A 27701-nucleotide genomic window follows, 5' to 3' on the forward strand; every position below is an offset into this window, starting at 1 on the left:
AGGCATTACTCTCAAGGCGTTTTGTATCTGTATGTTATATATTTACAATGGTGGAACTTGAAATGTAGTTCGTTCAATTTTAGTATTAAAAGAATTTGTGTAGATAAGAATACTATTTAAATAGTAACTACAGAGGATTCTATAAGAAAAAAGATTTTTAAACTTAAAACAGGTTGTCCTTTCTATCATTGCCTATTAAGAGCACTTAGAAAATCTAGTTGTAGAGCCTTCTTGGACATAGTTCGCTTCGTCCTCGCATCCTTAAGTAATTTTGCATAATGTTGCTTGAAATCTGAACGTAAATACATCTGCCGACCCCGCTTTAGCTTGGGTTCGCCCTGCTTTGGCAGCGGTATAGTGGGATTAAAAGCCATTTGGGTGCTGTCGTACTGTGCGAAAAGTTCATGGGCATTGCTGGAGGTGAAAGATAGATACATCAGTAACTATTAAGCTTACAGTTATTTCATATATAACTTACAGTTTTCCGATGTCAGTGGGCAGCGCACCCTCGCCAGATGCTGGCACACCATTTGCTATATGCAATGCCATGCGACGCACTGTGGGATGATAATGTCGAGCAAGTAACGATAGTTCATAAAGCGATGTACTCTCCGCATTGCAATACTCAGGATCATCTAATTCGGGATCATAACGACCCGAGCCAATTGTGGTGTCTGTATCGAGCAGCGCATCCAGTACCGAGGTCAGCTGGAATGTCTGCTTAATAGTGCCCAACGTGGCCAAAGTGCCATTGTGCAGCAAATGTAGGCTGCCTGTGAGTAGTCGTTTAACAAAGGCCATCAGACGTTGTTGGCTCATGTTGCGCCGCCGTTTAACCAGCACTTCATCCAGGGTGCGAAGGATAATGGAGAAATCATCATGATTCTTGCCGGCCTGCACGACCAGCATATTGCGATAGAAATGCTGATAAAAGCGTATGGGATCTATGTTCAAGACTTCACCCTGACCCGACAAGATAACGAATATGGTTTGAATGCAATGCAGCTGCTCGCGATAACCCAAATCCTGTTCTTCGAGTATGCGATTTAGCACATCTATGAGATCGGCAAAGAATTCTAGATTTATGACATGAGCGAATCTGTAAGATGCGATACAAATTAGATAATACTTTTGGTTTTATTCATTTGAGTACTCACTCAGCCAGACCCTCTAAAATTGCACTAAGCACCCGCGACGTGGGATCATTCTTGAGTACACGGAAATATATGGTGAACACCATTTTGATAATTTCCGTCAATTTGTGGTGCTTGGTCTGTTTATTTTCCTCGGCTCGCGTCTCCTCCAACTCTTTGTTAACCTCGGTGAGTTTTTTGCGACGCTTCCGCTCCTTTTTTGACAAGCTCAGCAAGCGCTGACGATGGGACTCCAGTTTCTTTTGTTTCAGTTCATTTTCCTTTTCTGCATCCAGGTTTACGTGCTTGATTTTGAGCCCCATCATGCATGTAATGCACTCGACATGCACATTGTTCTGCTTGGACTTGATCAAGTGATTGATGCGACGTACAATAAATAACGTCATATCTAGCTTTTTGTCGTTGCTGAACAACGTGCGGAAACATTGATTGACGGCTACGCGCATTGTTCCATAGTTGCAGTTGAGCATATAGACCAGGAGTTGGGCTATGTTTTGGACGTAGTTGAAGTAGGGATGCGATATTAATAGGTCGCACATGCACTGTACGGCTACCGAGGCCATTTTAATGGATTGTGGCGTCTTGTGACCACCCCGCTTATTGACCTGGGCCGTTAGGTGTTCCAGTTTCTGCAGGAACTTCTTAAATTGTTGCAGCAGCGCATTTTCAAAAGTGACACGCTCTAATGTAGCTTTGCGCACCGTTTGCATCTTGGTATCTACCTGGCCCACTCGATACTCTGGGAGAATATCCTTGAATATCTCAGTAACTGATATCATCGCCAATTTGCGCACGGCGAGAAGATTAGGAATGCCAGTTTCAGGGTTAACCTCGTTCATGAGCTCGTAAAGCGCATTAAAATTGCGCATCTTATCCTCAGGCTTCTCTAAGATGCCAGAGCAGATTATGCCTATGCGATATTTTTGCCGCTCGATTTCCTGTTGTCGGGCAATTAACAAATCTGTGGTTGACACAAGTTTTTGCTTGGGAACGGGTGCCTCATCGTTCACTACATCATCGTCGCTGTCCTCGAATATATCATCACTGTCTTCCTCGTTCTCATTCTCTTCATCATCCTCCTCGGACTCCTCCTCTGCCTCTGCTTTATGTTTTTGTCTCGGCACATAATCAACCTCTGTGGTGCGCGTTATAATTTCGCCGTCGCGAGATTTAATGGGCAACAAATTAACCTTTATCTTTTGTGCTGCCTGCTCTTTTTTGCTAGCTGTTGCGTAGGCCATTTCCAGACCAACCGATTGCTGTTGTTCCTCCACAGGAGCTGCCTTAGTCTTGCGTTTGCGTTTGTTTTCTTGCAGTAGTGCCAGATCATCGCCGTCCAACATGTCCGCAATGTTGTCCAGCAGTAGATCTCCGCCAATGTCATCATCATCCTCGTCTACATCGAGTTCATTATGTAGTCCTAGTGATTGCCGTTTATTTTGCTTCTTGCGCTGGGCTAGATTATCTCGCTTATGGGCCTTTTGTGAAAAGATGTTTTGTCCATGTTCACGTTTAGAACTTAGTTGTTCGCGTTTTTGTTTAATTTTCTGTTGTTGCTGTTTACTTAGCGGTGCCTTTTTTGATTTCAAATGAGCGGCACGCTTGACCGAGCTGATTTTCACTTTTTTCTGCAAGTGTTGAAAGTTCTTAGCTTATGTTGTATAAGAGAATGGTAACTATAATACTTACAGTGCCCATTTTATTTAATTTTAAGCAAATAAAATCCGCTATTTAATAAACTAAACGCGAGCACATGGGCGAGCACTTGCTAATAGTGTTGAGACTTCACCGATAGCTCAATATCGATAGCACTAACTATCGAAATATTTAGGTATCGACCGCCGCCAGCTGCAATTTCAGTTCAGTTTCAGTGTGAAAGACATATCTGTCGTTTTGTTTACATTTAGCTATATTATCACAATGTCAGACGAAGAGGATGATTACATGTCCGACAAGTTTTTGGCGGGGTAAATTATCCATAAGCTTGCTACATATTCGCCTTTTTTAAATTAATATCGCTCTTACAGTTTACAAGAAGTGCGCCCCAGCTTGGTAAACAATCGCGCGAAAAAGCGTCTGATTGAAGTGGAAACAAAGCAGGCGGAAAACAGTAAACGGCAGCGCGAAATAGCGAAAACCTATACAGTTGACAATGTTCGGCTTCAAGAGTCTCTTAACAAGCCCATTACTGCGGACAATAAAGGCTTCCAGCTGCTGGCCAAAATGGGCTACAAGGCGGGCAGTGGACTGGGCAAACAAGCAGACGCACGAATTGATCCCATTGGGTTCAGCATTAAAAACGATCGCGGGGGACTAGGGCGCGAGGCAGCGATTGCCGAGCTTGCAGCCAAGCGACAGGAGCTGCGGTTACGCAAAGCAGGCATTCAATCTGTCGATGAAATCAGCACTGAAGCATATCGTCGTCGAGCTACACAAAAAGCCGAAGAACGCAAGCTCAGCTACGATTTAAAGCGTTGTCAGCAAACATGCGAATCTTTGGATTTGGCAGCAGGTGTCACGGAACCAGAGCTGGACTTTTTCTGGCCACCCAAGCCCATAGAACCAGGTACAGAGACAGATGAAAGTGAGTCAGTAGCATGTGAAGCAGAGCCCGAGGAGGAGAAAGATGAACAATATAGTGGAGCTGAGCAGTTAGAGCTGCTCACGAGCTACTTGCGTACAGGCTATACATTTTGTTATTGGTGTGGAACGCACTACGACAGCATTGAGGATTTGGACAGCAATTGTCCCGGTGTGACACGGGATGAGCATTAGCTTAAGATCTATTTTCATTATATCATTAAATGTTAGTTTTACAAAATACGTGCACATTTATATATATTACAATAAAACGTAGTCCAAAACAGTTATATATAGCGGTGTACGTGGGTTGAGTCGGAATTAGCTACACGCGCCCTTCCAACTTCTGTATAAGATCATGCGTTTGCTCGATCACGCTATAGATGAATGGCCGTTCCATGGGATCGATGCGCAGCATATACTTTATTAATTCATGCATATCCTGTGGAATATGATTGAATATAGTTATCTGCCCTTAGGGTATTAACTTATTGACTTACCTCTGTATAAATGGAATCTTCAGGAATGTTTACATTGCCACTAAGCACGGCCAAGGCGACGCTATCACCACGCTCATAGATGGGATCAAATGGACTGTTAAAGTAGCACATTGCATACAGAACACAACCGAGGCTCTGTGAATAAAAGCATGCATTAAAATTGACTATAATACGCCATATATGTATATTATTTACCCAAATATCCGTGCGCTCATCAATGGTGCAATATGTCTTCACAGTAAATAGTTCGGGCGCCCGATAGACAATTGAGCTACGCTCCTCAGCCTCGTCTTGGAGCCGTTGCGCATCCGATTGCCCGCAAATTTGCAGCCGCGCCTCCGTCATCGAGCCGAGGTCCACTATGATGGGCTCAAACGAATCGGATAAACATATATTGGCAGTTTTCAAATCACGATGCGCCAGTGGCACTGGCTTTGTTTCATGTATGGCACGAAGGCCTTCGCAGACGCCCAAAAAGATTTGCAAAATCTGCGCCTCGGGCATATGGTCTTGTTTACGGGCGCGCAGCTGCAGATGATCCGACAGCGAGCCATGCTTGTAGTAAGGCAATACAATGAACAACGTGCTCGTTGTGTTTATCACAATGTCCGCCTGGCCATTCAGTTCGTAGTCAACAACGCGAATGACATGTTCCGAATCGATTTTGCGACAGTTTTCGATTTCACGGAGGGCAATGTTCTGATCCTCGATGCTGTGGCAAGTGATTCGCTTTATCGCATAGCATCGCCGCGTTGACACATTCTCTGCCAGGTCAATTAAACTGAAGCCCCTTTAGCAGATAGTGTAAAAATTGAGATAGATAAGATAACCATGTAGCAGAATTAATTGTAACATTTATAAGGGGCTCCGACTAACATTTAATAGCAATTATTACTGTATATTTGCTTTTATATATGCAGCACAGTGTAGCAGCAGGTGCAGGGTATATAAATCAGAAACTTTTGAAAAACATAATTGTAACCGGAGTTTTTAATATTTGTGACTTCATTTACCCCTGTGCCAGGCGTTCGCGGACGGTGTAGCGGGAGCCATTGATGTTGAGCCTTTCTTTGCTGCAAAAGCAGCCACGTTTTACAATTAGCGTCCATCCAATGCTGTGCATCTTACTTTCTCCAATTAATTATGTACAAACCGCACAAATGTCGAGCCTAACAAACTAACTAAAAACAACAACAACTTATTGATGTCGCGCACAGCACAGCTGTTTAGCAAAAACAGGGCTGTTAACCGCGACACATGCAGTATGCTAACGTGGCGTTGCCACCTGATGCAATAACAGCAGTACAATTCAACTATATATTTTTTAACGCAATTTTAAACGTTTTTTCGTTTTAATAAATGATGATTACCACGGAAGATGTTTGGCAGGACCTTGTTGGTATTAGCGCTGATCCGCCAGACAGACGTGATAAATGCGAACGGTGCAAGTAAGTAAATACAGTCAAATCAAGCCCACTCTAATGCAAGGCCTTCTATAGACGACCCGTCGTTGTTTGCTGGTGCTCCTCACTGCCTCAGCCTCCCGTTGCGGTGGCATCCCAAATTGTGATTCTGCAACACCCTGCCGAAGAAAAACGTTCGCTGCGCACGGCTCTTATGCTGCAGCTAGGTCTAAAGCCTGGGAAATGCGTGGTCTACAAGGGCAAGCGCTTCCCCAATACTCGTCACCCACCTGAGCTGCAGCATGTTCTTGACTCGCCCCAGACTCTTCTACTGTATCCCAGCAAAGATTCGGTGCCATTAGAAGAGATTGATCGCAGCGCGGGACCATATACCTTGGTTCTCATTGATGGCACCTGGCCTCAAGCAAAGGCAATCTATGCCAGTAGTCCGGATTTGCACCGACTGCGACAAGTCAAACTCATTGCGGTGGGTGTAAGCGACTATATAATACGTACACAGCCTACTGAGGGCTGCTTAAGCACGCTGGAAACCGCGGCACAGTGTTTAGCAGTGCTGGAATCCCAGCCAGAGTTGCGCCAGGTGCTGGTCCGCCCACTGCATGCACTGTGCAAATACCAGCTGGACAATGGTGCCGTGGAGCATCAGTCGAAAGAGTTCCTGATGAAAACCAATCAATATCCCAAACCGATTGGTAAGAGGCTAAGTCGCTTATTGAACTATAGCAATACGGTCTGCGGCAGTGCCACGCCCCTTGAGCAACAGACGGTTACGCAGGAGTCTAGATGAGAAATACTATAATGTAGCTAATGTTTTGTGCACGGCCGTGGTTGCATATTTATTAAGTATACATAAACCATTTGCAATTTTGAAACAGAATATAGTTGTAATTAATATGTACATAATGATATTTAAACCATTGGCTTGTTTCGGGCATCCGTTAAAGCACGTGTCATGGCGCACTGTGCAATGGAGTAGGTCCTCACGCATGCATTCTTTTCATTAACTGCAATGTTTTATATTTTGCCTTATGTATATCTATCTGATACAGTTACTACTCCACTTACCGCCCTGCGACTCACAGTACTCAATAGAATCGCCCGTTGCTGGCCACATATACTTGCGCACCACGTTCGGATTCAGCTTAAAGTTTTCTACTAGTCCAGCCTTTTCGAAGAAGCAGCGGAAATAGCACTACGAAATATTTATTATCTGCTTTAGCTGTTAAATTTTGGAATGTGAGTCACATACCATGCTGGTCATGTCTTTCTCATCAGCCAGTTTACCCGTGTTATTGAACTGCAGCACATGAGCTAAAAGAAGTTTTTTTTTATTATTTATATAGGCGACATTTATTTAGTCCGCACTCACACATGGGCGTAATGAAACTTGCATTACAGCCATGTATTATCTCATCAAAATCAATATATTCGGGATCTCTAGCTGCTTGGGTTGTGGTCGACATGTCATCCACATCGCCATCGAAGCTGTCATAATTTATAATAAATATATCCCCGTTATCCCGAGCACTGAATGCATATGTTAGGCCGCCTTTGAGGCACAGAGTAGTCAGAAGAGCAACAGAAATTGATAACATTTTCTCAACGGTAAAGTGAGTTTACTGTAGAGCTACGATTCCAGGAACCCACTTTATATGGAATACGGGGATCCAATTAGATAAACAAACTTGTTCTACATGCAATATACAGTTTTGTAAACTTAATAATGTCTACAACAATGGCGTGATAACAAATTAAGTTAATTTACAATAAAAATTGACACAAAAGAAATCGAGTTCCGATTCTGACTGAATGACCTATTAGAATGAAGCTAATTTAATGAATTTACAATTTTCTTATTAAGTTTTTTTTTTTTAAATTAATAAACTAAAATAAATGTTTTGCATGGAAATCAGATATATATAAACATATGTATAATATATATCTTCCCATATAGGTATGACAATCGGACTGACTTCTATAGGCTTACAGTAGTTTTTCAGAAACTCAAAATTTGATAATGCGATTAATATTGACCTTTTCTATTTATTTATCAAATTAAAATGTGAAAAAATAGAGTACAGTTTTTGAACTAAAATTGCCCAATTTTGAAATTGAAAATTATAAATTATATATTCTGTCAAGTGAGGACCATTTGACCGCAAACGAATATTATAGAGTATGTCTCTCCTGAGATTAACATTCTTATTTTTTTATATACACATAATTTTGCTCGTATATAGATTGCATGGGCATGTTATGTTTTTTAAACTAGCCCTCTTCGACTTACCATAGGGTAGTAGGAACTCCTCAGCACAGGCTGTCCTGGCTTCCAGGAAATGCGCATGGAACTCACTTTGCATTTCCGGAGTATCTGATTCCACCTGTAGATCGTCAGCGCGCAGCCCGTTTAAAAACAAGCCACAGAGAAAAATAACTTTAAGCAATTGCAAGCGACACATCTTTGCTGCAGTAATAGGCAAAACGTTTTAACAGCTTAGAAATGGGCTTAGCTTTTATAGATCAGTCCAACAATTGATCAATTAAAATTATCAAACAACATTTTTAAACTAAATAGTTGCAGTTTAATCGAACAATAAATACATGCGATAGCAATATTCTCATTCATATAATACAAAATTAATAATATTTAAATGAAATGTTAAACGAAATCTAAAAAATTCAATGGGCTGTTTTTTGCTGTTGTCTTTTTCTGTTTTCTGTTGAAAACACGTTATCGAAAATTAGATAAAATAGCGTTAAATTAACTTAATGAGTGTCGGGAACTGTAGTATAGATCGCGCAACGAGGTCAGTGCTTAGAGTGAGGATCATAACATGTAGAAATAGCTGAATTAGTATAGCCAAAGGTTTACAATTTACAAGTATATAATTTTACAATGATATATAGAATAGTTTAGTGAGTTAGCCTTATAAATAATTTCGCTCAATTTTCCAATAATTCTTCATGGAATTATTTTTTTTTTTTAAATTACTCTATGCAGCGTCCACGTTGCATCCACACGTCAGACCTTGGCTCCCCAGGCCCGTTTCAGCAGGTAGGCGCCTTTCTCGGCAATCATTACCGCCGGCGCATGTGTGTTGCCCGACGTCACCTTAGGCATAATGCTGGTATCCATGACGCGCAATCCTCGGATGCCGTGCACCCTTAGCTCGTGATTGACAACGGCCAGAGGATCCTGAACTGGACCCATCTTGCAGCTGCCAGCCTGATGATTCTCGGGTCCGGTGTTCTGGCGCACCGCACACTCCCAATAGGCATCGCTGCCAAAGGTGTGCGATTCGCAGCCCTTGACAACGGTTTTGTCCAGCCGCATGCCATACTGTTTGAGAGGAGAGCTCTGGGACAGCCTTATAGCAAACTTGATGCCCTCCACCAGGGTCTTTACGTCGTGCTCATCGGTCAGGTAGTTTGCGAAAATGCGAGGAGGATCTAGTGGATCGGAGGATCTTAGCTGAATATAACCACGGGATCGGGGATTCAGCACTGCCGGAAATATTTGAATGGAGCGTGAGTTGTTTGAGAGCAATTCACCCACTTGACCCGTGCGTGCGCAGCTAGCCAAATAGCCGCCAAAATAGAGCTGCAGATCTGGCAGATCCGGTCGCTGGGCCCAGCGGGAGGACAGCTTAGCGGTGACATCTGAAATGCCAGTGCCTGACATAAGGCCATCGCGGAACAGCAAATACTCCATGGCGGTGGCCCAGTTGAGTGGCGCGGTATCTGCATCATCGATCAAGAAGTTGGTGAAGAAGGCCACATGATTCTGCAGATTCTTGCCCACTCCCGGTAAATTGTGCACGGGTCGCACATTCACCTGCTTAAGCTCCTCCTTGGGGCCCACGCCACTAAGCAGCAGTATCTGTGGGGAATTAACGGCACCAGCGCTGAGCACCACCTCCTTCTTAGCCATTATCTTGCGTGAGCTGCCAAACTGATCGCTGACCTCCACGCCCAGCACGTTCTTCGTATGCGGATGAATTAGTATCTTGGTAACAGTTGTGTTCAACAAGATGTGCAAGTTGTTGCGCATGCGAGCGGGTCGCAAGAATGCCCTTGCGGAACTATAGCGAATGCCATTGCGCGCAGTCATTTGAGCGATCATGAAGCCCGTGGCATTCTGCCCGTTCAGATCCTGCACTGAGTAGCCCATTTCCTCGCCGGCCTTGAGTATGGCATAGGATAGTGGCGGGTTGTAGGGGAACTTGCCCACCGGCAATAGACCTCCTTTGGCATGGTATTCAGTGCCAACAGCATCCAGTTCGAGGTTGTCTTCGGATTTCTTAAAGAACGGCAACACATCGTTGTAGGCCCAGCCGGGATTGCCTTGTGCCGCCCAGTCATCGTAGTCCTCACGATTACCGCGTATATACATCATGCCATTCATCACCGATGTGCCACCCAAGACCTTGCCACGTGGCCAGTAGCAGCGCTGCTCCATGGAGGACAGGCAAGCCATCGGCTCTGGCTCTGTGTTGTAACGGTAGTCAATGTCACTGCCAATGAAATTCAGGAACATGGAGGGTATTTGAGCACCCACAGGTTCATCGCCACCTGCAGAGTAGCAGACAAAGAACGATATTAATTAAAACAATTATTTAATAGTCTTAACAGTTCAGTTCGATTACTTAACGCATTGTCTTGAGGGTTAATCGTCAAACCTGGTTTACATTTAATCATTTTTATAATTTATAGTATATACTGAAAACGATTGCAGTAGTAACTCATACATTTTTATCTATCCAACTTGATTCTATATAAGCAAGGGAACATAGTTTCGAGCTGGGTCTGCGTACAAAGTAAGTATTATGATATAGTTTATAGAGAAGAAATTGGTCGACTCGATGGTTTTTCGTTTAACTTTTAAGTTTGATTAAAATGTAGTTTGATTGGGAGGAAATAGTAACTGCTACAGCAGCTAATGCGTCCTTTGTTGTTTGTGCTTATTAAGCCGTAAGATTAACGGTTTAATAATGGTTCTGTGACTAATAAGCCAGTTGGCCGTAAGGGAAACAAATTATGTAGATCGATTCACAGAAAGTCGAATTGTCATTTGAACATTTGTTGATACTGTCTAAAGGTGATTCCTAATTTTATTTTTGTATTCTTCTTTAAGATTTGAATCAGCATTCCAGAATTTCCGTTTTGCATGCGCACACGACTTTTTTGGCAATCCAATGCTCATCAATTAATTAAATCAATTCAAATAAAAGGGTATCTGATTGCTATTTAAACCGTGGGAGCTTTAAAATATACCGCAAGCTGTCTAAATAATAATTTAGCTTGTCATTTTGTCAGTTGGAATGAAAGGAAAACAAATTAGCTCCAATTGTAACAAATTGCGCGGAATTTAACAAAAAGTTACTTCGACTAATAACTTGTTCTACAAAACAAATCCATTTAGTATGTTTATATGCTGCACACGTAATAAAACAAGATTCTTTCACAATTGATCTGGCGGCGAATTATTATTGTTTACGTCGCGAGCAACAAAAAATAAGTAATTAGCACACGAGACTTTATTGTATTTATGTATTTTAGCTTGTATTTGTTTACAGAACGTAAACGCTTGGAAATGACATAAAACATATAAATAAACACGCATATTATCAATGAAGTAAATAAGCAAAGACTCGACTCTTTATACGATTTTCAATTGCGAAACACAAATTAGTAATGTTAATATAAATAATTAGATAGAAGATACAAACCTCCAATCAGCCTTTAAAGGAGAGTCAACCACCTTTTCGATATATATATATTATAAGAGCGCAGTAACTGAAGATCATAATGAGCAATTTGTGCAACAACGCCAAACCGTAAAAAAAATCTTTAGAATACAAACGGAAGGCGTGGAATTTTGTATTTGACGCATATTAGTTTTAATACACCCAAGTGCCAATGATCAAGGTATAAAGACACAAACTTGCGAACATTCAAAAAGTAACCTGTGCCGAGATAGCTTCTCACACTTTTTTAAATTTGAATAAAATATTTATTATACATATATATAAAACATATAAAAGTTATTTTGACCTCAACGAAAATACATCCGCTTGATGATGTACAACTTTTGCGGATGACCGGCATTGAAAATGAATAATGATCCAAGAAGCAAGGCTTCTATTGTCAGAATTGGAAATTAAAAAGTGTCAACCCCGTGATTAAGCACATTATGAGTGTGCAGTCGAATGGAACTAACGCACTTGCCATAATCACGAGCACTTAACAAGCACTCATGGTAATATAATATGGACAAGTAGCTAATTGTTGTAATTGCACTTTAGCCATTGCTAGATCATTAACACCAACGCATTGTCAACTAAAACTTACTATCTGTGTACTTTTTTCTTTTTGGCTTTCAGCTACAGTTTGCCAATTATTATAATTGGTGACAAGCCATAATAATTGTTGCACAATAATAACTAATTAAAAGGGTTACAAGTGACACTAACCCCAAAAACAACTCAAGCAGTGCCAAGTACGCCTGCCGATAAACCAATGTTAGTGTTAATGGTTGCTCAAGGTTGAGAAATTAAGATAAATCATACTCCAGCTGCCAAATTAGCATCCTTATCAGTCTGTGACCCAAACACTTGTTGCTGCCTGGTACCGACTTGACTCTGGATAATTCACAAAAATAACAAAAAAAAAGCGTTTGTAATTTATGATTTTTGAAATTTAAATGCTTGGCACGTATGCACACAGCTTTAAAACTTTTAACTGGATATACAAGTTAGGTAAAGGCTTCAAACCAAATAAGTTTCGCTGAAGAAAATATATACATATGTACATGAGTGTATTCTAGAGCTTTAAAGAGCGCTAACTGTCTTTGGTTTTATTATTCCAACTGCTCTCTTTAATAAAAAAAAAAATTAGCTTTATGTATTTTCGAAACTTGTCCCATAATAAAAGATTCAATCTCTTTCAGTTTTGCTAGCCAAATTGAGCACTGAAATTTGGTCAATAAATTAGAGCGAATATATCAGGTTTTTTAATGTTATCTACCACATTCAGAAAACATTTGTTCACCTCACAAAGCATAAATAGATAATCTAGGGCAGTAACTGTTTTGATTGAAGCACGCGAGCTTATTATGCTTAAATGCTCGTCAGGCAATGTGAATGCCCTATATGAAAAAAATGCGCCGTATATTCAACTGTCCGTCCGTTAAGTATGCGCATCTTAATTCATTCATAAAAAGTTTAAAAATTTGTAAATTGATATAAAAACAATTGTCGATTGTTAAGTGCAAAAAGGCACTGAAGCGTTAAAGAAAAAACAGTGCGACTGGACACCAAGACCAAGAGGCATATAAGCCCATAAACAATGTATATATACTTATTTGCATAGGCGCAAATTACCAGCGGACTAAGCCTGAGAGACAGGAGGTGGGTGCGAGAGCGAGTCAGCTCATTTATTTTACATAATGCTCAAGGCAGTTGTGGTTGCTTCTTTGCTACATTGTTTTTGGTGTTGCATGTTGTTGCTATTGTTAACTGTTGCTCAAGTTTCATTACTGTTTTTGTTTTATATATTTTTGCTTTTTTATTTCTTTTGTTTTTGCTTAGTGTGTGGATGTTGCGGTTAAGCTTCAATTACTTTTAAACAAATGCCACATAACGCGCGTCTAATTGCCCACAGCACCCCCAGCTGGCAACATGTGTACAAACGCATATGCAACGTTCAATCGGGCAACATGTTGCATAGCTACAGCGCAACATGGGATCGTTTAGCAGCTGTCAATATCAATGGTATACCACTTACCGGCTTCAATGAGCAGCACTTTCCACTGCGGCACCTCAGAGAGACGTGACGCCACCACAGAGCCAGCTGAACCGCCGCCAATGACAATGAAATCGTACTCGTAGTCCGGTTCCGAGCGGAACTGCATTGAATTACAATTAATTTCAAGACTTGCATATTATTTTTGGCAACGTGCTGACTTACCCTTGAGCTTGCGCGTCCACATGGATCTTCCAGATCGCATTGCGAGCGTATGAATACCTCGAGCAGACCCATGAATAGCATAAATGCGCTGCCTCCGCAAGTGGAGGCAAGTGTTGGCCCGGTGGGCACGCCCACCAAGCAATCACAAGCTGATGTGCTGGTAGACATGTTGTTGTTTCGCATCACTGTGAATAGCAGTTAAAAATAAAAGACTTAGGCAACGAACTTTATGGTCATTTAGAAACAAAAGACTTAGGCAGCAAACTTGATTTTTTTTGGCAAATTAATGTTAATTATCAATAACAATTAAATACACATTTTATACATTTCACAATTAGATGTGGCCTTGCAACTGCAATCCATTGCAAGTCTCCAAGACCCCAAACGCAATTTACTTAACCACGCCGAAGACAATGCTTTGGCTGGCGTCGCTAAAGAGGCGTCGCCTGAGCACGCGAAATGTCCATAAAGCAAAACTGAAGTCTAAACAATTTTTGAATACCGTAGGCCAAATTGCCGCCAGCATTGGTAATAGCAAAAGGCCAACATAGGCAGAAGACGGACAGAAGTCATAGCCCATCATCAGCAGCAGTCTAAAAGAGCTTGGCGTTCGACTACCTCGTTGTCTACATAGTTTCACATGACCTTAGCCCAATGATGGCTAAAGTGCTGCCTATCTTTTATCTTGCTTCTTCTCTCGACTCTTTTCGAACAAACAAAATTTCAAAATGTTGCACGTTGAGTTCATGGCGCCTAAAACAGAAGCAATTGTTAAATAATACGACCACTCGCTATAGCCCACAATGATTGAGCAACAATTATGCCAGTCGCAGATTCAATTGCTGCATGGGTCAGAAACTCTGAACTGGAAGACGAAATTGAAAGTGATCTTTGTTATAGTAGTGGACAGTCCATGCCTGATTCAAATTGGAATTTTGCTTTCTCTACTCAGTTAGTTTGGGAAGTAAGTCTTAATTACTTCATTTTTATGGTTTTCTGGCAACATTAGGACAAAATGAAAATATAATTAATTTAATGCAAGAAAAATTGCTACAATTGGGATTAAGATGACCCTGAAAGCCTTAAACTTTTGTTTGTTTATGTATATTTAATTGAATTAATTTTTTGTTATTTTTACATCTTTATATAATCAGCTAATGCTATAAGCATTACCGAAAATTGCCTATTCATTAGATGCATAAGCGAAATAACTCAATTTGTTAGCTGTGCATTCTTCACACAGCTTTTGGTAAGCAATTACAGTGACGCCCGTCCGAAATTCGAAGTCTATCACAAAAGTGGCTAACAATTTAGTTTCTTTTTTTAAGGTTTTGGAGATGTCTACAACGTTTTTGACCTCAATTAGACTGAGCAAGTCGCTTGAATTTGGCAAAGCAATCAAATTGCAATTTGTAAGTGCAAAACCAAAAACAGAAAGTTTAACAACAGAATCAAAAACGTAAGCCAAAAACCGAATAAAAATAGCAACTACAATCCGAGAAGCTCAGGCAATTGCTACAGTTGGAGATCTCGATATCGACTTGGCAACATGATGGTGCGCACATTTGACATTTGAAACACGATTTGCTCAGTTACCATTTGTATTCGGCTGGTTTCTGGCCAGTTACAGTTTCCAACGACAAAGTTGAAGGATGCCTCGAAAGTAAAGCATAAAGCATACGTAGCGAGCACGCGAGCGTGAAAAATCAAAAAGAGAGGCAGTTGACCTCGCAACAAGTTTTTCCATTAAGCCGAAAAAAAAAAATAAAAATAATAAATAAATTAAAACAAAAATAAAACAATCAACAACTACCTAAAAAAAACAGAAACAAGACGAACTTCAGAGCACAGAAAATGCGTGCAGAAATCGTGCACAGCTGCACAAAATAAGAAATAAAAACTATAAATAAATAGTGGTTCCAAACAACTTTTAGCTCCACCGGCTTATTTAGTATAAAAATTTGCAATAAAATATCAGCTGGGAGTGTTATAAATACTACTAAGTACGAGTCACAAATGCGTTAAATACAGAATTCACTATTATATTAATTATATTAATATACAAAAAGGAATATACAGGAAAACATATTGTACAAATGTTTATGTCATTTTGATTAATCTCGAGGTGCTATTTTGAATAGAATTGACAACTGTTTAGGACAAGTTACAATATATTTAATTTAATACTAGAACATAAATGAAAATTAAAATAGTCTTGTAATAAGTCAGGCGAACGCACATATTATTATATAATGATCAAAAGCTTATAACATCTTTAGAGCCAACAGCCATAGTTGTCAGCCTTTTATGCATTAGATATTTGTGACTATGCTAATAGATTTAAATCTTTATGCTTGGCACTTCCTCTGACAGCGTTATCTTCATAATTAGCTGTTGTACACTTTTATCTCCATATATCGTCTTGTGCACTGAAGCGATGCGCCTGTCGATAGCACGAGTGCCACATATCAATTGTTGTTGCGGTTGCAAAGGCAATAGCATTGTATTCATGCTATGGGCATGTCTGATATCTTCATTGATAGGGTTGGCATTGTCTGCGTTGCTTTTGAAGGTTTCTTTGAGCTGTCAGTCAGCCAGTCAGTCAGTCAGTCAGTTAGTTGGTTAGGCAGTTCATGCGGACTCGTGCTCATTGAGACGTTGTGCTGGTGTGAACAAGATAGTTATTAAAGAAAGATACGACTGTAATCTGGCATATGACTATATATTTGACAGCTTCTTTTTATTTGTATTTTTTTCGGTGCTTAATAATTGTGGGAATTATGCATTTATTAGAATAATCATAATAAACTAACGGAATTTATGCGTGCCATGACAAAGGCGTTAGATTAAAGCGTGCGATTTTTTGTAGCTGCCTTGCACAATACTTATAGACAGGCAAGCTCAGGGTCTGTATGTAAGCTCATGTTTTATTCACATTAGGTGTAACTTGTATAAATAATAACAATCGACTCGTCTAATCGTCGACTAAAAGCTGTAACCAATTTAACGCTCTGCACATTGTTCGCACTTTGTGGCAATTAATTTCAGCAATATGACTCGCTGCGAAAGCTGCTTGCACAAATCAAAGCCAACTTAAGGGGAGCAAAATGGATTAAATAAATATGTTATGATCAAAAATAGCGCCAAACAACTTTAAAAAAACGGGTCATAAAGCGCGTCAAACTGACAAGCTGGCCAAATGTGTGTATAATTTAAAAGAGATGCAAATAAAATGAAATTCAAACCACAAATGAAGAGATAAAGGAAAAAACAATCATAATAGCCAAATAAGCCACAGCATGTTGCCGCTGTTGCTATTGCTGCTGCTGTGCAGCCGGATCTATAAATTAGCAGCAACATCAACGCGACGCGACGCGCTGTGGCAGCAACAAGCTAATGTAATGCAAACATTGCGAATGCCGCGATATTGATAACTGAGCTGAACTGGAGTGCGGCTGTGGCTGTAGCTGTTGCTGCCGTTGCCATTGCCGTTGCCGTCGCAACGCCGGCGGTTGGCCATTAGAAATTGGCCAAGAAATCAAACAGTGTGCCGGCTAACAACGTTAACAACAGCAGCAGCAGCAGCAGCAATTGCATTCGCAATTTAAAGGAAGCAGCTAGCGCAATGCCTGGCTAAACTTGGCCAATGCATCTGAAAAGCATCTCTATCTGTGGCTCTGTATCTGTGTCTTTTTCGGATGCCGGTGCCGGTCCCATGGTTCAACTTCCTATTTTCACTTTCGTTCGTCTTGGCACCCAGGCTGGCCATAGAAATGCAATGACAACAACAACAACAACATCAACAACAACTACTTGCCAAAGTGATTCGGTTGTTTATATTTTTTGCATTCCCTTTTCGCATTTTACTTTTCGCATTGTCAACGCGCTTTCAACAATGTGCGAATATTTTGATGTGAGAATTTGCCAATTGTTTTTATTATTTTTTTTTGTTTTGTTGTTGTCATGCTCATCACGTAATTGTTAATTTTGTGTTGAATGCGTTTGAATTTATTGAAATTTTCGTACATTATTTCAAAAGAAATTTGCGTGTTTTCAATAAGTTATGGAAAAGGTGATTCCCGTAAGAGAAATGTTTATCAAGTACGTTTTTTTTAAATCAAATGACATATTTATATATATTTGTATTTCCTTTACTATACTATAAAAAATACAAGTGCTAAATATTACTTACGATTCTAAGAAGTATTTATTGCTTTTTTGTGCATTTGAATATTTGCATTTTAACTTATAGTTAATTAAATATTTTTTACAATTGATTTGTGTATTTAGTGTTTGTCAATTCTGGGGCTTTCCTACTACTGTTGTATAATGATTGAAAGCACATTTCAATATCGATAAGAATCTGAGGGGGATAATAAAAACCTAAGAAAAGCTATTAAAGGGGCAGAGATCACACTTGAATTATACATTTGTGCAATTGTTGTGTGTCTAATTATTTCCAGCTAATATTGGCCCACAATTTGCATAGCACGATTTGATTTTATATACTTTACGTATCGGAAATGCCATAAATAATACTTAAAAATTTGCTTCCACTAAAAATACCAGCTTGAAACGTGAATTTGCGTTTTACATAATTTACTAAAGTTTTTGATTTTTATTTCTTTGTTGTTGTTAGTTTGTTGCACGAACTACGTGATTGAATATTTGCAACATTTCGCTGCATTTGCATTTTCACCCGAAAATTTTCAGTTGCATTTTGTGTTTTTTTTGTGTTGCTGTTGCAACTGCAACATGTAATACCCTTGGCTGCCCAATGCAGTGCCGCTGGGCTGATGCTCGCCAATTACGTTGGCAACAATAACAACAACAACAACAACCACATTGTGACCACAATTAAGTTTAAAGTGAAATTCTGCAATTGCCGGCGCATCATTTGAGCAATGTTGAGATGAGCTTTGTGCCTTTGATTGATCGCTGGTTACGTGCTGAAAAAGGCATAAAAGAAGACTGCAATAGCAACAGCAAAAGTAGCAGTAGCAGCAGCAACAACAACAACAACAACTGCGAATGAAATGTATTGCTGTTTTGGCCTCCAGGCGGATGCAAAAGTGGGCAGCGCGTCAACAGCGCTCGGGAGCGCTGCCTGTCAACTGACTGCGGCACCATGATTTCTGCCAAATACCCGACACTAACAACACTTTTAGTTTCATTGCTAAATGAGTGAATTTGTTAACAGAGTTGTTGTTATAGCTGCTGCTGTAATTGAAGATTTAAACAATTTTCTCACGCTTATCGCTGCGTCAAAATTTCGTCTATCGATTGACTGCAGACTATTCAGCTTCAGCTGATAACTCGCTTAGATAATAAATGTTTGAGCATATGCAAATATAAATTATGTCATTTATTTAATTCTTCTCAAGCTTGTTGATTAGTACACCTGAAGCTTAAATTTAATTAATAAAACATTTCAAAATAATGTGAAAATAACCAGTTAGTATATAGAATATATACAAAATCTTCCTATATTTATAATACTAATATTTAAAAAAAAAATATTTAAAAAAATTATTAAAAATGGATTAAGTCTTTTGATTATTCAAAGTGCGGTAAATTTATTTTATGACCCATATGTAATATGGTATATGCATATAAGATAGTTTATATAACTAAAAAAATGTACTTTTTGAATGCAATGAAATTTAAATTAAAAATTTGAGGAAAGCATTGATAATCTTCAAATTTACATATGCTCTATGCTGCTATATATATAGATGTATGATTCCAAAATAAGATACAATACTATAAACTACAAATGAGGCGCAACGTAGGTTTTTGGCTTAAGAGTTTCGACTTTCTAAAAAGTAAATATGCATGAAATGATATGCTAATCGAAAAGTGGTTAAGTATTCTTAAATACCAAGCCGAGACTTCAACCAATTGACCGACTGTCATGTGACCCAGTTAAGGCTTTATTTTAGTGCTGTCACCGTCTCTGTGGCATATGCCACTTCTAAGCTGAAATATAAGATCTGCCATAACGAATTGTAAACAAATAGCCGAAGATCATTTAAATGGCAAAAGCCAAATAGAGCCGCGGCACAAAGCAGCCAAGTAAAAGGCAACCAGATCGCAGTTGAATGAATGAATAAGTGAATGAATAAAAAAGGGAGCCAACAACCAGGCAGATAAACAAATAGATACCAGTAAAAAGTCAATCGTTCAAGACTAGCAACAATAGGCAACAAAAATCCTATGAAAATAGTAACAGCAACAACAATGGGAGGCAGCTGTGCAGCACGCTCCCAAAAACAGGGAGATACAAATTGTATCTTTAACTGACATTTCAACATGACTTCAACTACAATTCCAACTGTGACTTCGAGTGCGTGTGTGTGTGTCTGTGTGTATTGGCAAATACGTTTGCAAGGTTTGCTTTTCGGGTTTCGATTTAACTACATGCCAAATCTGTCAAGACGGCACAAAAGAAAGCGAGCAAGCGGCGTGGGTGTCTGGCGGTCAAAGCACTCGGCACTACAATGTGTAGCTGAGCATTTCGCTTCATTGCCCGCAGCCGACACATGTTGAAGATACCCTAGATAACGGATAGATTGCCAATTGTTAATAAGCCACAGTTTGCCCCCAATAAAAAATATGATTTATCATCGTCTCAATTCGTATTCCCTTCAGGCATTACTTCCCTCTGCTGCTGATCTTTTGTAGTTTATGAGAAAATAAATACATACATATATACTTATAGTATATATATATACATTTTTTTACAATTTAAAAAATGTGCGCGCTTTCGAAACTGCTTAATGAGTTCAACTGAAGTCAAAAAAGCGAAAATTACTTATATGTATATGGTTTATTCTTTTATCCGAAATAAAATTGATTGCATTGATTTGCAATTTAAATTGAGCTCAAATTACCCATATTTTGTTTTTATTAACAGATGAACAACAATTTTAATGAATATGCGAATTTTTGTTGTTCTGATATTGAGATACTTTAGAAGACATTCAGAAAAACTGAATGAAAAAGATCAGGAGCTTCATATCGTTTCAAGAATGTCTCTCCATTACGGTAGGAAAGTAATCTGGTCACTTATTAAGTATTTATGCGTAGTAAAATATTAATATAAAAATTTCATAGATATGTGATAATTAAGATGATGTAAACATAGTCCTCTGTAATGCTTTTTTGTTTAATAAATTGCTTGCTTCAGGGTCTACAACCTCTTCTAGTTAAAAGATTTAAACTGCGATACTATCCATTAAAAGTCGTGGGAGAAAAAATTTTTAGTGGACATGTCATTCTTTTAAATTAATTAATGTTTTTAATTATGAGATGCGACATAGTTATAAGGAACTATATAAAGGGTATCTTCTTGTTGGCAAATGTACCAGCTCATAGGGTTTCCCCATTCAAAGAGTCCCAACTTACTTACTTTTTTGTAGTTAAAAGCTAAAATGCATTCATAAACGGATATTCACATGCATTCAAATCGATTGCAGATCTTGATGCAAGTCTTGAAGTCTTTTACAATGCTTCAGCTTCCGTTGGCAAAAAAGAAAAAAAAATTGAACCAAAAACCGGGCTAATTTCCTATTACTGTAATGAACGTTTTATGAACCGCTATAACGCAACACCTTTATATGAGTTCGATACAGTTTTTTATTCGTGGCAGACAAAGCAGAAGTCGAACCCATTAGCGACTACTTCGGTCATATATAAATATATATATGAAAGAAAAACCTGTACAATGGGCCAAACTAAAATTAGAAGCATGTCTAAAAATCGTGAGACTTACACACACTCACGCAGACACTCATATACATGTAATGCTCGTTAATTGTGTCAATCCGTAACGTATTGGAGTACTTTTTTTAGAATGTAATTGCAAACTGAAAGCCAACTTTGTTGCCAAGTTCCGTTTAGGTAGTTGGAACAGCAATTGGCGCTTCCTCAAAGGCCAAAAAATAAGAGTTACTTACGTTTTCAATGCCCGGTCGCAGTTGTTGGCCAGTTTCCTTTTAGGTTGATCACTAAACAATCAGCTTTTTTGGCTTTGAGCTGCAAGCCGCTCCTTAATGGCAATGTTTTTAGTCAATTGCACAACGCGTCGAAGATGTGCACCAAAATTTGACAAAAACTATTTTTAAAAAAAGTTTTTCGGTTTTTTTTTTTTTTTTTGTGGGGTTTCTTACATGCTTGGCACACACAGTTGCACACACACGCACAGTACTAAGTTTTTCCTTTTATAGCTTGAACGGGCAGCTCATTAGCCCGCTTGCAGTTCTTGGCTGGCTAAGAGCTTGGCAACTTGTTTTGAACTGCGCGCAATCGCAGACCGTCGTCGACTCAGCGTTTGGCCGGCAAGCGCAACTCTTTTTAAACTCCCCTCACAAAGCCCATACGAAGCTTAAGCTGCGGGCGGGTTCATTTTACAGCTCGCGAACCAGTTGTTCATTAATTAAGCTTAAAGCTCGACTCGCGCTCTCTGAAAGCTTCATATTTGAATTTTGGGATTTAGATTAAACATTTTAATTTATAAATTAAAATATTACTGTATCTACAATAAATAAATAATTGTAATATAAATTTAAATAATTTAATTTCTTTATAATTTTTTAATATTTCATTAATATTTTTTAATTAAATTTGCTTCCTTTTTTTAGATAAATTTTTTTTTAAATAAAGGTGACTCATGCTAAATTACTGTAATTTTCGCCAGTGTTGCATAAATTGTTTACGGCAACCCATCCCCGGGCAACTATAATATAATCAAAATACGTCACAAGGCTTCTTCAACCACTGCTTGCAAGCGAGAGCGTTAGCCAAGCTCCAGGCAAAGAGAGTCACGCGGCCCACACAATAAGTTACTAACGGAAAACACTCGCTGAACAGCCCACACAAAAAATAGCGAACTTGTGAAATGCGCCTGCGCAGGATTAACGATTGGCAGCTGGACAACGAGTTGGCCCAAGACACTTCAAAGGCAAAATAAATCGCAACTGCTACGGAACTGCGTTTTACAATTTCAACAGTAAAAACTTTGCAAAATAATTGTAAAAAATATAAGGAAGTTGAGAAGGCAGTGTACAAGTAAGAAAATTTTGATTATGTGTTTCAAAAAATAGGTTCTCAAACATTAAGCAAATCCCAACACAAGGCAGTTGCAGCTAAAGTAATTGGCATAAGAATGAGTGTTGACAAAGATTTTGAATAAGCGTAGATGATATTAAATGAATATTTTAAAAAGTGTTAACTTCATGTGCTTTTTAGAGAAAAGTTAAAAAATAAAATTTAGTGAAATCGAAAAAAAAAATCTCTGAAGTAATGCAGCCTGCTCTGAGGCAGGGGTGGGTTGATGAATCATGCGAATTAGCATACACAAGTATGCGTGTACAGGTTTCATGTCTGTGCGATACACTAAGTGTGGAAGTGTGTGTGTTGTGTGTCAAGTAATGAAAAATAACAACACGAGTGTGCGAAAAACGTGAAAAATTCAGCAGCAGCTGGTAAAGGAGAAAAAAACGCAAAGTTTAGAACAGATTTGTGTTAAAATCGATGTGAGAAGACATATTTTATTTTGTTTTCAGCTTTATCCTTCTTTTTCTATTTATACTTATGTATATGCTTCTTTTCTATCTAAAGTACTCATCCCAACTAATTGCTATTCCGTACAGCTACGCGAAACTAAGTGAAAGCAACCAAGAACCCAAGCACAGTGCGGCACAAGCCTAAAGGCATTTAAAATGGCTGACGAGTATATGCCAGATGTCAGCTTGATGGACACAAGTGAGTAACATATTGTAGCCAAAACTAATGGCCACACTAGCAAATATCATTAACAGAACGACACAAAGTTTGAGCAGAAGTTTTGTCTAAGTTTTCTATTTGATGAAACTCAATGAAAGTTATCAGGGTTACAAGGAATCGTTATGATTCATTCGATTAGCTGAATAGAATGTATTTAGTTAATGATGTGCTAAAACGATGTCTAATTAAGAGTCTTAGTGGTGGGTCTTGGCTTATAATTTACTTTAATAAAATCGTAGAAATTTTTACTTCCCCTTAAATGGGATGTATTGAAGTAGTAAGTATATTCTAAATTGACTTCATCACAGTACAGTTAGATAAGCCCATTGATAAATTTCCACAATTTCGGACAATTTCGTCAACATTTTTTCTTGTAATAAAAAAATATTAGCTGAAAATTGGCCCGTTTTGTGGTTGGAATGGCTCAAGCTAATTCATTAGAAAAGTCTTGTACATTTTTATAGTATGCCAAAAATATTAAATTATTATTATTGAAATGTTTGGTTTCTAACCAATTTCTCTTAATTGCCTCTGATGTAGTTGTGCCCGCCATACTGGGCCTCTCCGCAGCCGTTGTGCTATCGACTGTAGCTTGCATTTGTGCCAAGCAGATTCGCATACGGAACAAGAAGCAGAACCAGCACGATGCTTCATTTCCATTCCAACCAACGCGACGTCCGACCGCAGTTCGCTCGCCGAGCGGCCAGCCGCCGCACTATCTGAAAAAATCGCCATCGCCCACTGGGGGCAAGCAAATGGGCTTGCTCTCGCCCATGCAGGATCAGTCGACGTCGCCGATAGCACCGCAGAACATGAAGTACGTCGAGGAGGATGAGGTGTCGCAGCAGTCGCAAATGGTACAGCAGCAGCACAACTCCAACAAGCTCAATGTTGTCGACAATGCCAAGCACCACAATCAGCACCACTCGCCGGTAGAGACCATTGCCAATGGCAATGTGACCATCACTTTGGACGAGACCCTGACCAATGGCAAGGAGCTGACCGTAACTGATCAGTATGGGAAACTGGGCACCATTTACTTCAAGCTGCGCTACCTGGCTGAGCGAAACGCTCTCATGGTGTCCATCATACGCTGCCGCGGATTGCCCTCCAAGGGTGGTTCTGGTGGCACTGGTGATATACCCACTGGCATGAATGGACGCACTCAGGCGGCCACTGATCCTTATGTTAAGCTGCAGCTGCTGCCGGACAAACAGCACAAGGTGAAGACCCGAGTGGTGCGCAACACGAGGAATCCGGTCTACGACGAGGACTTCACATTCTACGGCTTGAACATGAACGATCTGCAAAACATGAGCCTGCACTTTGTTATACTCAGCTTCGATCGGTATTCACGCGACGATGTCATTGGGGAGGTTGTCTGCCCATTGACCTCCATTGAGATTGGCGACATATCGAAGGAAGCGCTTTCGATCAGCAAGGAAATACAGCCACGCAGTCTGAAGATACGTGCCCAGGGACGTGGTGAGCTGCTCATCTCGCTCTGCTGGCAACCAGCAGCCGGACGCCTGACTGTCGTTTTGTTGAAGGCGCGCAATTTACCGCGCATGGATGTCACCGGCCTTGCTGATCCCTATGTCAAGATCTATTTGCTCTATAATGGCCAGCGCATAGCCAAGAAAAAAACTCATGTCAAGAAGCGCACGCTCAGTCCGGTCTTCAATGAGAGTTTTGCTTTTGATATACCAGCTGCAGAGGTACGATTATCAGTCTATCATCATTTCAAAATTAAAGAAATTACTCTGGTGTTAAGTGTTTTGTTTTGTATTTACATAAATATGCATTTTTCGTTGTTTTGCTATTGTTTTTAATTGTTAAGCGTTTTAGCTTTATTAGGTATGAATTCTACGGACTAATGTCTAATATGTTTGCCACTTTGTGACTTGAGCAATAATTGAATCGAGCATCAACTAATCAAATAGCTAGTTAATTAGTCAAAAAAGATATACATTAAATTGAACCATCTTTTAGGGCACTGGCGCCACGTTGGAAGGTGTCTCATTGGAGCTCATGCTACTCGACTGGGATCGCGTGACCAAGAATGAGGTAAGCCCACACATTATAATTTAATTGGCAGCTCCCTAAAAGTCTCACCCTCTGACGCCCACAGGTTATTGGACGTTTGGAACTGGGTGGACCCAATTCGAGCAGCACCGCTTTGAACCACTGGAACGAAGTTTGCAATTCGCCACGTCGCCAAATTGCCGAATGGCACAAGTTGAATGAGTGAAATGTTTAGGCTGTATCAATTTTCGGGGCAGCGACCCGGCGCTGGCGCCGCCTACCCAACCACAAAAACAACAACAACAACAGCAACAACAAAAACAGGCAAACAACATATACAAAATATTAAGTTTTTAATATAAAGTTCACTTAATACTTTTTAATTAAGTTCGCGATTATAAAATGTTTTTTTAAACTTATGCTCAATCATTTTATTATTTTTTTATGATAGCATAAAAAATAAAAAAAAGTTTAAGCAAAAAGTAATGTACCGCAAGGAAAAGAAAAACTTAAGTATATTAAATGTATTAGAAAATGTTTAGTCTGTAACAACAATGCGTATAAATGTAAGATAATTAATTAAAAGCTTCACAAACACCTACATATAATGAAATACAAAACAGGTACCAATTCGTATAAACATCAAAGCACTTCGATTTGTTGCTGTATAGAAACAATTTCTTAAATTTGCGAATCAAGCTAAGTTCACATTATATAAAAGATTTATTTTTGAGCTTAGGCTTTTTCATTTGCACTCGTAGAATACACTTTACCTGAACAAATGTTTTTTGTAGTCCATTCATTACAACTGTGCCCACCATAAATACTTTTGGTATTTGTTTAACATGTATTTATATTGTATTTAAAAGTTAATCTTTACATCTTAGGCATATGTTTATTTAATTTACATTATCCCAAATCAATTCAAAATAAAAACACATACAAAAACCTTTACAAACTAATAAATAACACAAATACTTGAATAGTTCTATTCACAATGAGTCCGGAGTGAGGAAAACGCTTAATGCTTATCACTTATATAGAAAAATAAACGTACTTAAAAAAAAAAAAACAAAATAAAAGTTAATTAATAATAATAATGCAAAACAAATCGAAATGACAAATGAAACTTGAGAGAACACGCAGCAAATTGCTTAGGCACCAAAAAGCTACAAAATCACACACAAAAAGAACGAAACAAGTCAAAACCCAAAAAGCAAACAACACAATAGAATAGTACTTATAAGAAGACAACCATATTGTATGTAGAAACCACAATTAACAACTAATTGTATAATGTAGAGTTACGAGATACCCCATATGAGATACATAGAATGCATAGCTCAAACTGAAGCCAGAACCCAATAAGCATTATTCAAATCTAACGAAACTTTATGATACATACAAGCATAATTAAGCAAAGCTTATGACGCAGACTCCAAGCAAGAGTTAAATCCTTAACTCGAATGCTAAAGCCTATATGACCATCATCAAATTTCGGCTCATTTTTTAAAGTCCTTACAGAAAATGTAATAAAAGGAGAAGGAAAAAACAAAAACAAATGTAAGCTAGCAGCGAGAACAAGATGCATACTAATATAATTAATAATATACCCCCAAACGAAAAATTCAATTTGAGTCCACAATCAAACTTCAATTCGTCTAAAATGCATACAATAATTAAAAAATAAACACAGATTTTCATATACATAGATATATAACTATATACATACGTATAAATAAAGGTACATACTTCATGCAAATAAATATATATATTTATATATATATATATATATATATATATATATATATATATATATATATATATATATATATATAAATACATATATATATGTATATCCCAAATACATACATGCACATATATATAAATATAATATATATATATATATATATAAAGTGAAATGTAAAATTCCACATATGCATATGTAATAGGAATGTTAAGGAACATTGAATGGTTAATTTCAGTAATAAAAACGTATATAAAATGAAAAAATGATTGATGTTAAATTTAATTGAGTACTTAGGTAAACATTTTGACATGCAAAAACTTCACCACATATAAGATGAACCGTAAATGATACGCGATTATCGTCAGCTACTGTTAAACCAATGAACTAATAATTGATCCCGCTGATAAGGGCCTTCCAGCTCTCACTTGAGTATTAACGCTCGGATTGAACAGTGCGTCTTTTGATGAGCGGTTGAAACGTATTTTTAATCATCAACTCTTTTTATATACTTCTT

At 38.8% G+C, this 27701-nt stretch overlaps 7 protein-coding genes across 11 annotated transcripts; 3 read left to right on the top strand and 4 right to left on the bottom strand.

Moving 5' to 3' along the window:
- Positions 1–29: 29 nt before the first annotated feature.
- On the bottom strand, positions 30–2947 carry LOC111603387 (nucleolar complex protein 3 homolog). The gene is made up of 4 exons (XM_023320950.2): positions 2844–2947; positions 1158–2782; positions 479–1099; positions 30–414 (listed from the first exon to the last, which is right to left on the bottom strand). The coding sequence occupies exons 1-4, from the start codon at positions 2850–2852 to the stop codon at positions 186–188; spliced, it is 2484 nt and encodes an 827-aa protein (XP_023176718.2). The 5' UTR covers positions 2853–2947; the 3' UTR covers positions 30–185.
- Positions 2948–3008: 61 nt separating this feature from the next.
- LOC111603392 (G patch domain-containing protein 11) lies at positions 3009–4024 on the top strand. The gene is made up of 2 exons (XM_023320956.2): positions 3009–3121; positions 3182–4024. Exons 1-2 carry the CDS (start codon positions 3075–3077, stop codon positions 3927–3929), a joined length of 795 nt encoding a protein of 264 aa, XP_023176724.2. The 5' UTR covers positions 3009–3074; the 3' UTR covers positions 3930–4024.
- On the bottom strand, positions 3969–5451 carry LOC111603390 (serine/threonine-protein kinase 16). The gene is made up of 4 exons (XM_023320953.1): positions 5248–5451; positions 4430–5024; positions 4235–4369; positions 3969–4176 (listed from the first exon to the last, which is right to left on the bottom strand). The coding sequence occupies exons 1-4, from the start codon at positions 5355–5357 to the stop codon at positions 4060–4062; spliced, it is 957 nt and encodes a 318-aa protein (XP_023176721.1). The 5' UTR covers positions 5358–5451; the 3' UTR covers positions 3969–4059.
- A 57-nt stretch (positions 5452–5508) lies between these two features.
- On the top strand, positions 5509–6447 carry LOC111603391 (DTW domain-containing protein 2). Its single transcript, XM_023320954.2, has 2 exons — positions 5509–5682; positions 5734–6447. The coding sequence occupies exons 1-2, from the start codon at positions 5594–5596 to the stop codon at positions 6443–6445; spliced, it is 801 nt and encodes a 266-aa protein (XP_023176722.1). The 5' UTR covers positions 5509–5593; the 3' UTR covers positions 6446–6447.
- Positions 6448–6548: 101 nt separating this feature from the next.
- On the bottom strand, positions 6549–8127 carry LOC111603393 (general odorant-binding protein 84a). 2 transcript variants are annotated; one of them, XM_023320958.2, is made up of 4 exons: positions 7946–8127; positions 6908–6969; positions 6724–6850; positions 6549–6662 (listed from the first exon to the last, which is right to left on the bottom strand). In XM_023320958.2, exons 1-4 carry the CDS (start codon positions 8115–8117, stop codon positions 6568–6570), a joined length of 456 nt encoding a protein of 151 aa, XP_023176726.1. In that variant the 5' UTR covers positions 8118–8127; the 3' UTR covers positions 6549–6567. The 2 variants fall into 2 exon arrangements, with proteins under 2 accessions (XP_023176726.1, XP_023176725.2); XM_023320957.2 differs by lacking the exon at positions 7946–8127 and adding an exon at positions 7028–7257.
- A 220-nt stretch (positions 8128–8347) lies between these two features.
- LOC111603457 (glucose dehydrogenase [FAD, quinone]) lies at positions 8348–21789 on the bottom strand. Of its 2 annotated transcripts, none has more exons than XM_023321045.2 (4): positions 21585–21789; positions 13627–13811; positions 13444–13564; positions 8348–10230 (listed from the first exon to the last, which is right to left on the bottom strand). In XM_023321045.2, the coding sequence occupies exons 2-4, from the start codon at positions 13807–13809 to the stop codon at positions 8642–8644; spliced, it is 1893 nt and encodes a 630-aa protein (XP_023176813.2). In that variant the 5' UTR covers positions 13810–13811; positions 21585–21789; the 3' UTR covers positions 8348–8641. The 2 variants fall into 2 exon arrangements, with proteins under 2 accessions (XP_023176813.2, XP_023176816.2); XM_023321048.2 differs by having other exon boundaries at positions 8681–10230.
- Positions 21790–22416: 627 nt separating this feature from the next.
- Positions 22417–25765, top strand: LOC111603410 (synaptotagmin-4). 3 transcript variants are annotated; one of them, XM_023320991.2, is made up of 5 exons: positions 22417–22695; positions 23280–23391; positions 23953–25130; positions 25405–25479; positions 25544–25765. In XM_023320991.2, exons 2-5 carry the CDS (start codon positions 23349–23351, stop codon positions 25661–25663), a joined length of 1416 nt encoding a protein of 471 aa, XP_023176759.1. In that variant the 5' UTR covers positions 22417–22695; positions 23280–23348; the 3' UTR covers positions 25664–25765. The 3 variants fall into 3 exon arrangements, with proteins under 3 accessions (XP_023176759.1, XP_023176760.1, XP_023176757.1); XM_023320992.2 differs by lacking the exon at positions 22417–22695 and adding an exon at positions 22756–22952; XM_023320989.2 differs by lacking the exon at positions 22417–22695 and adding an exon at positions 22965–23162.
- The last annotated feature ends 1936 nt before the right edge of the window (positions 25766–27701 follow it).

Source organism: Drosophila hydei, unplaced genomic scaffold (assembly GCF_003285905.1).
Source record: "Drosophila hydei strain 15085-1641.00,03,60 unplaced genomic scaffold, DhydRS2 tig00008147-arrow-arrow-pilon, whole genome shotgun sequence".
In the NCBI taxonomy this organism is placed as follows: Eukaryota; Metazoa; Arthropoda; class Insecta; order Diptera; family Drosophilidae; genus Drosophila; species Drosophila hydei.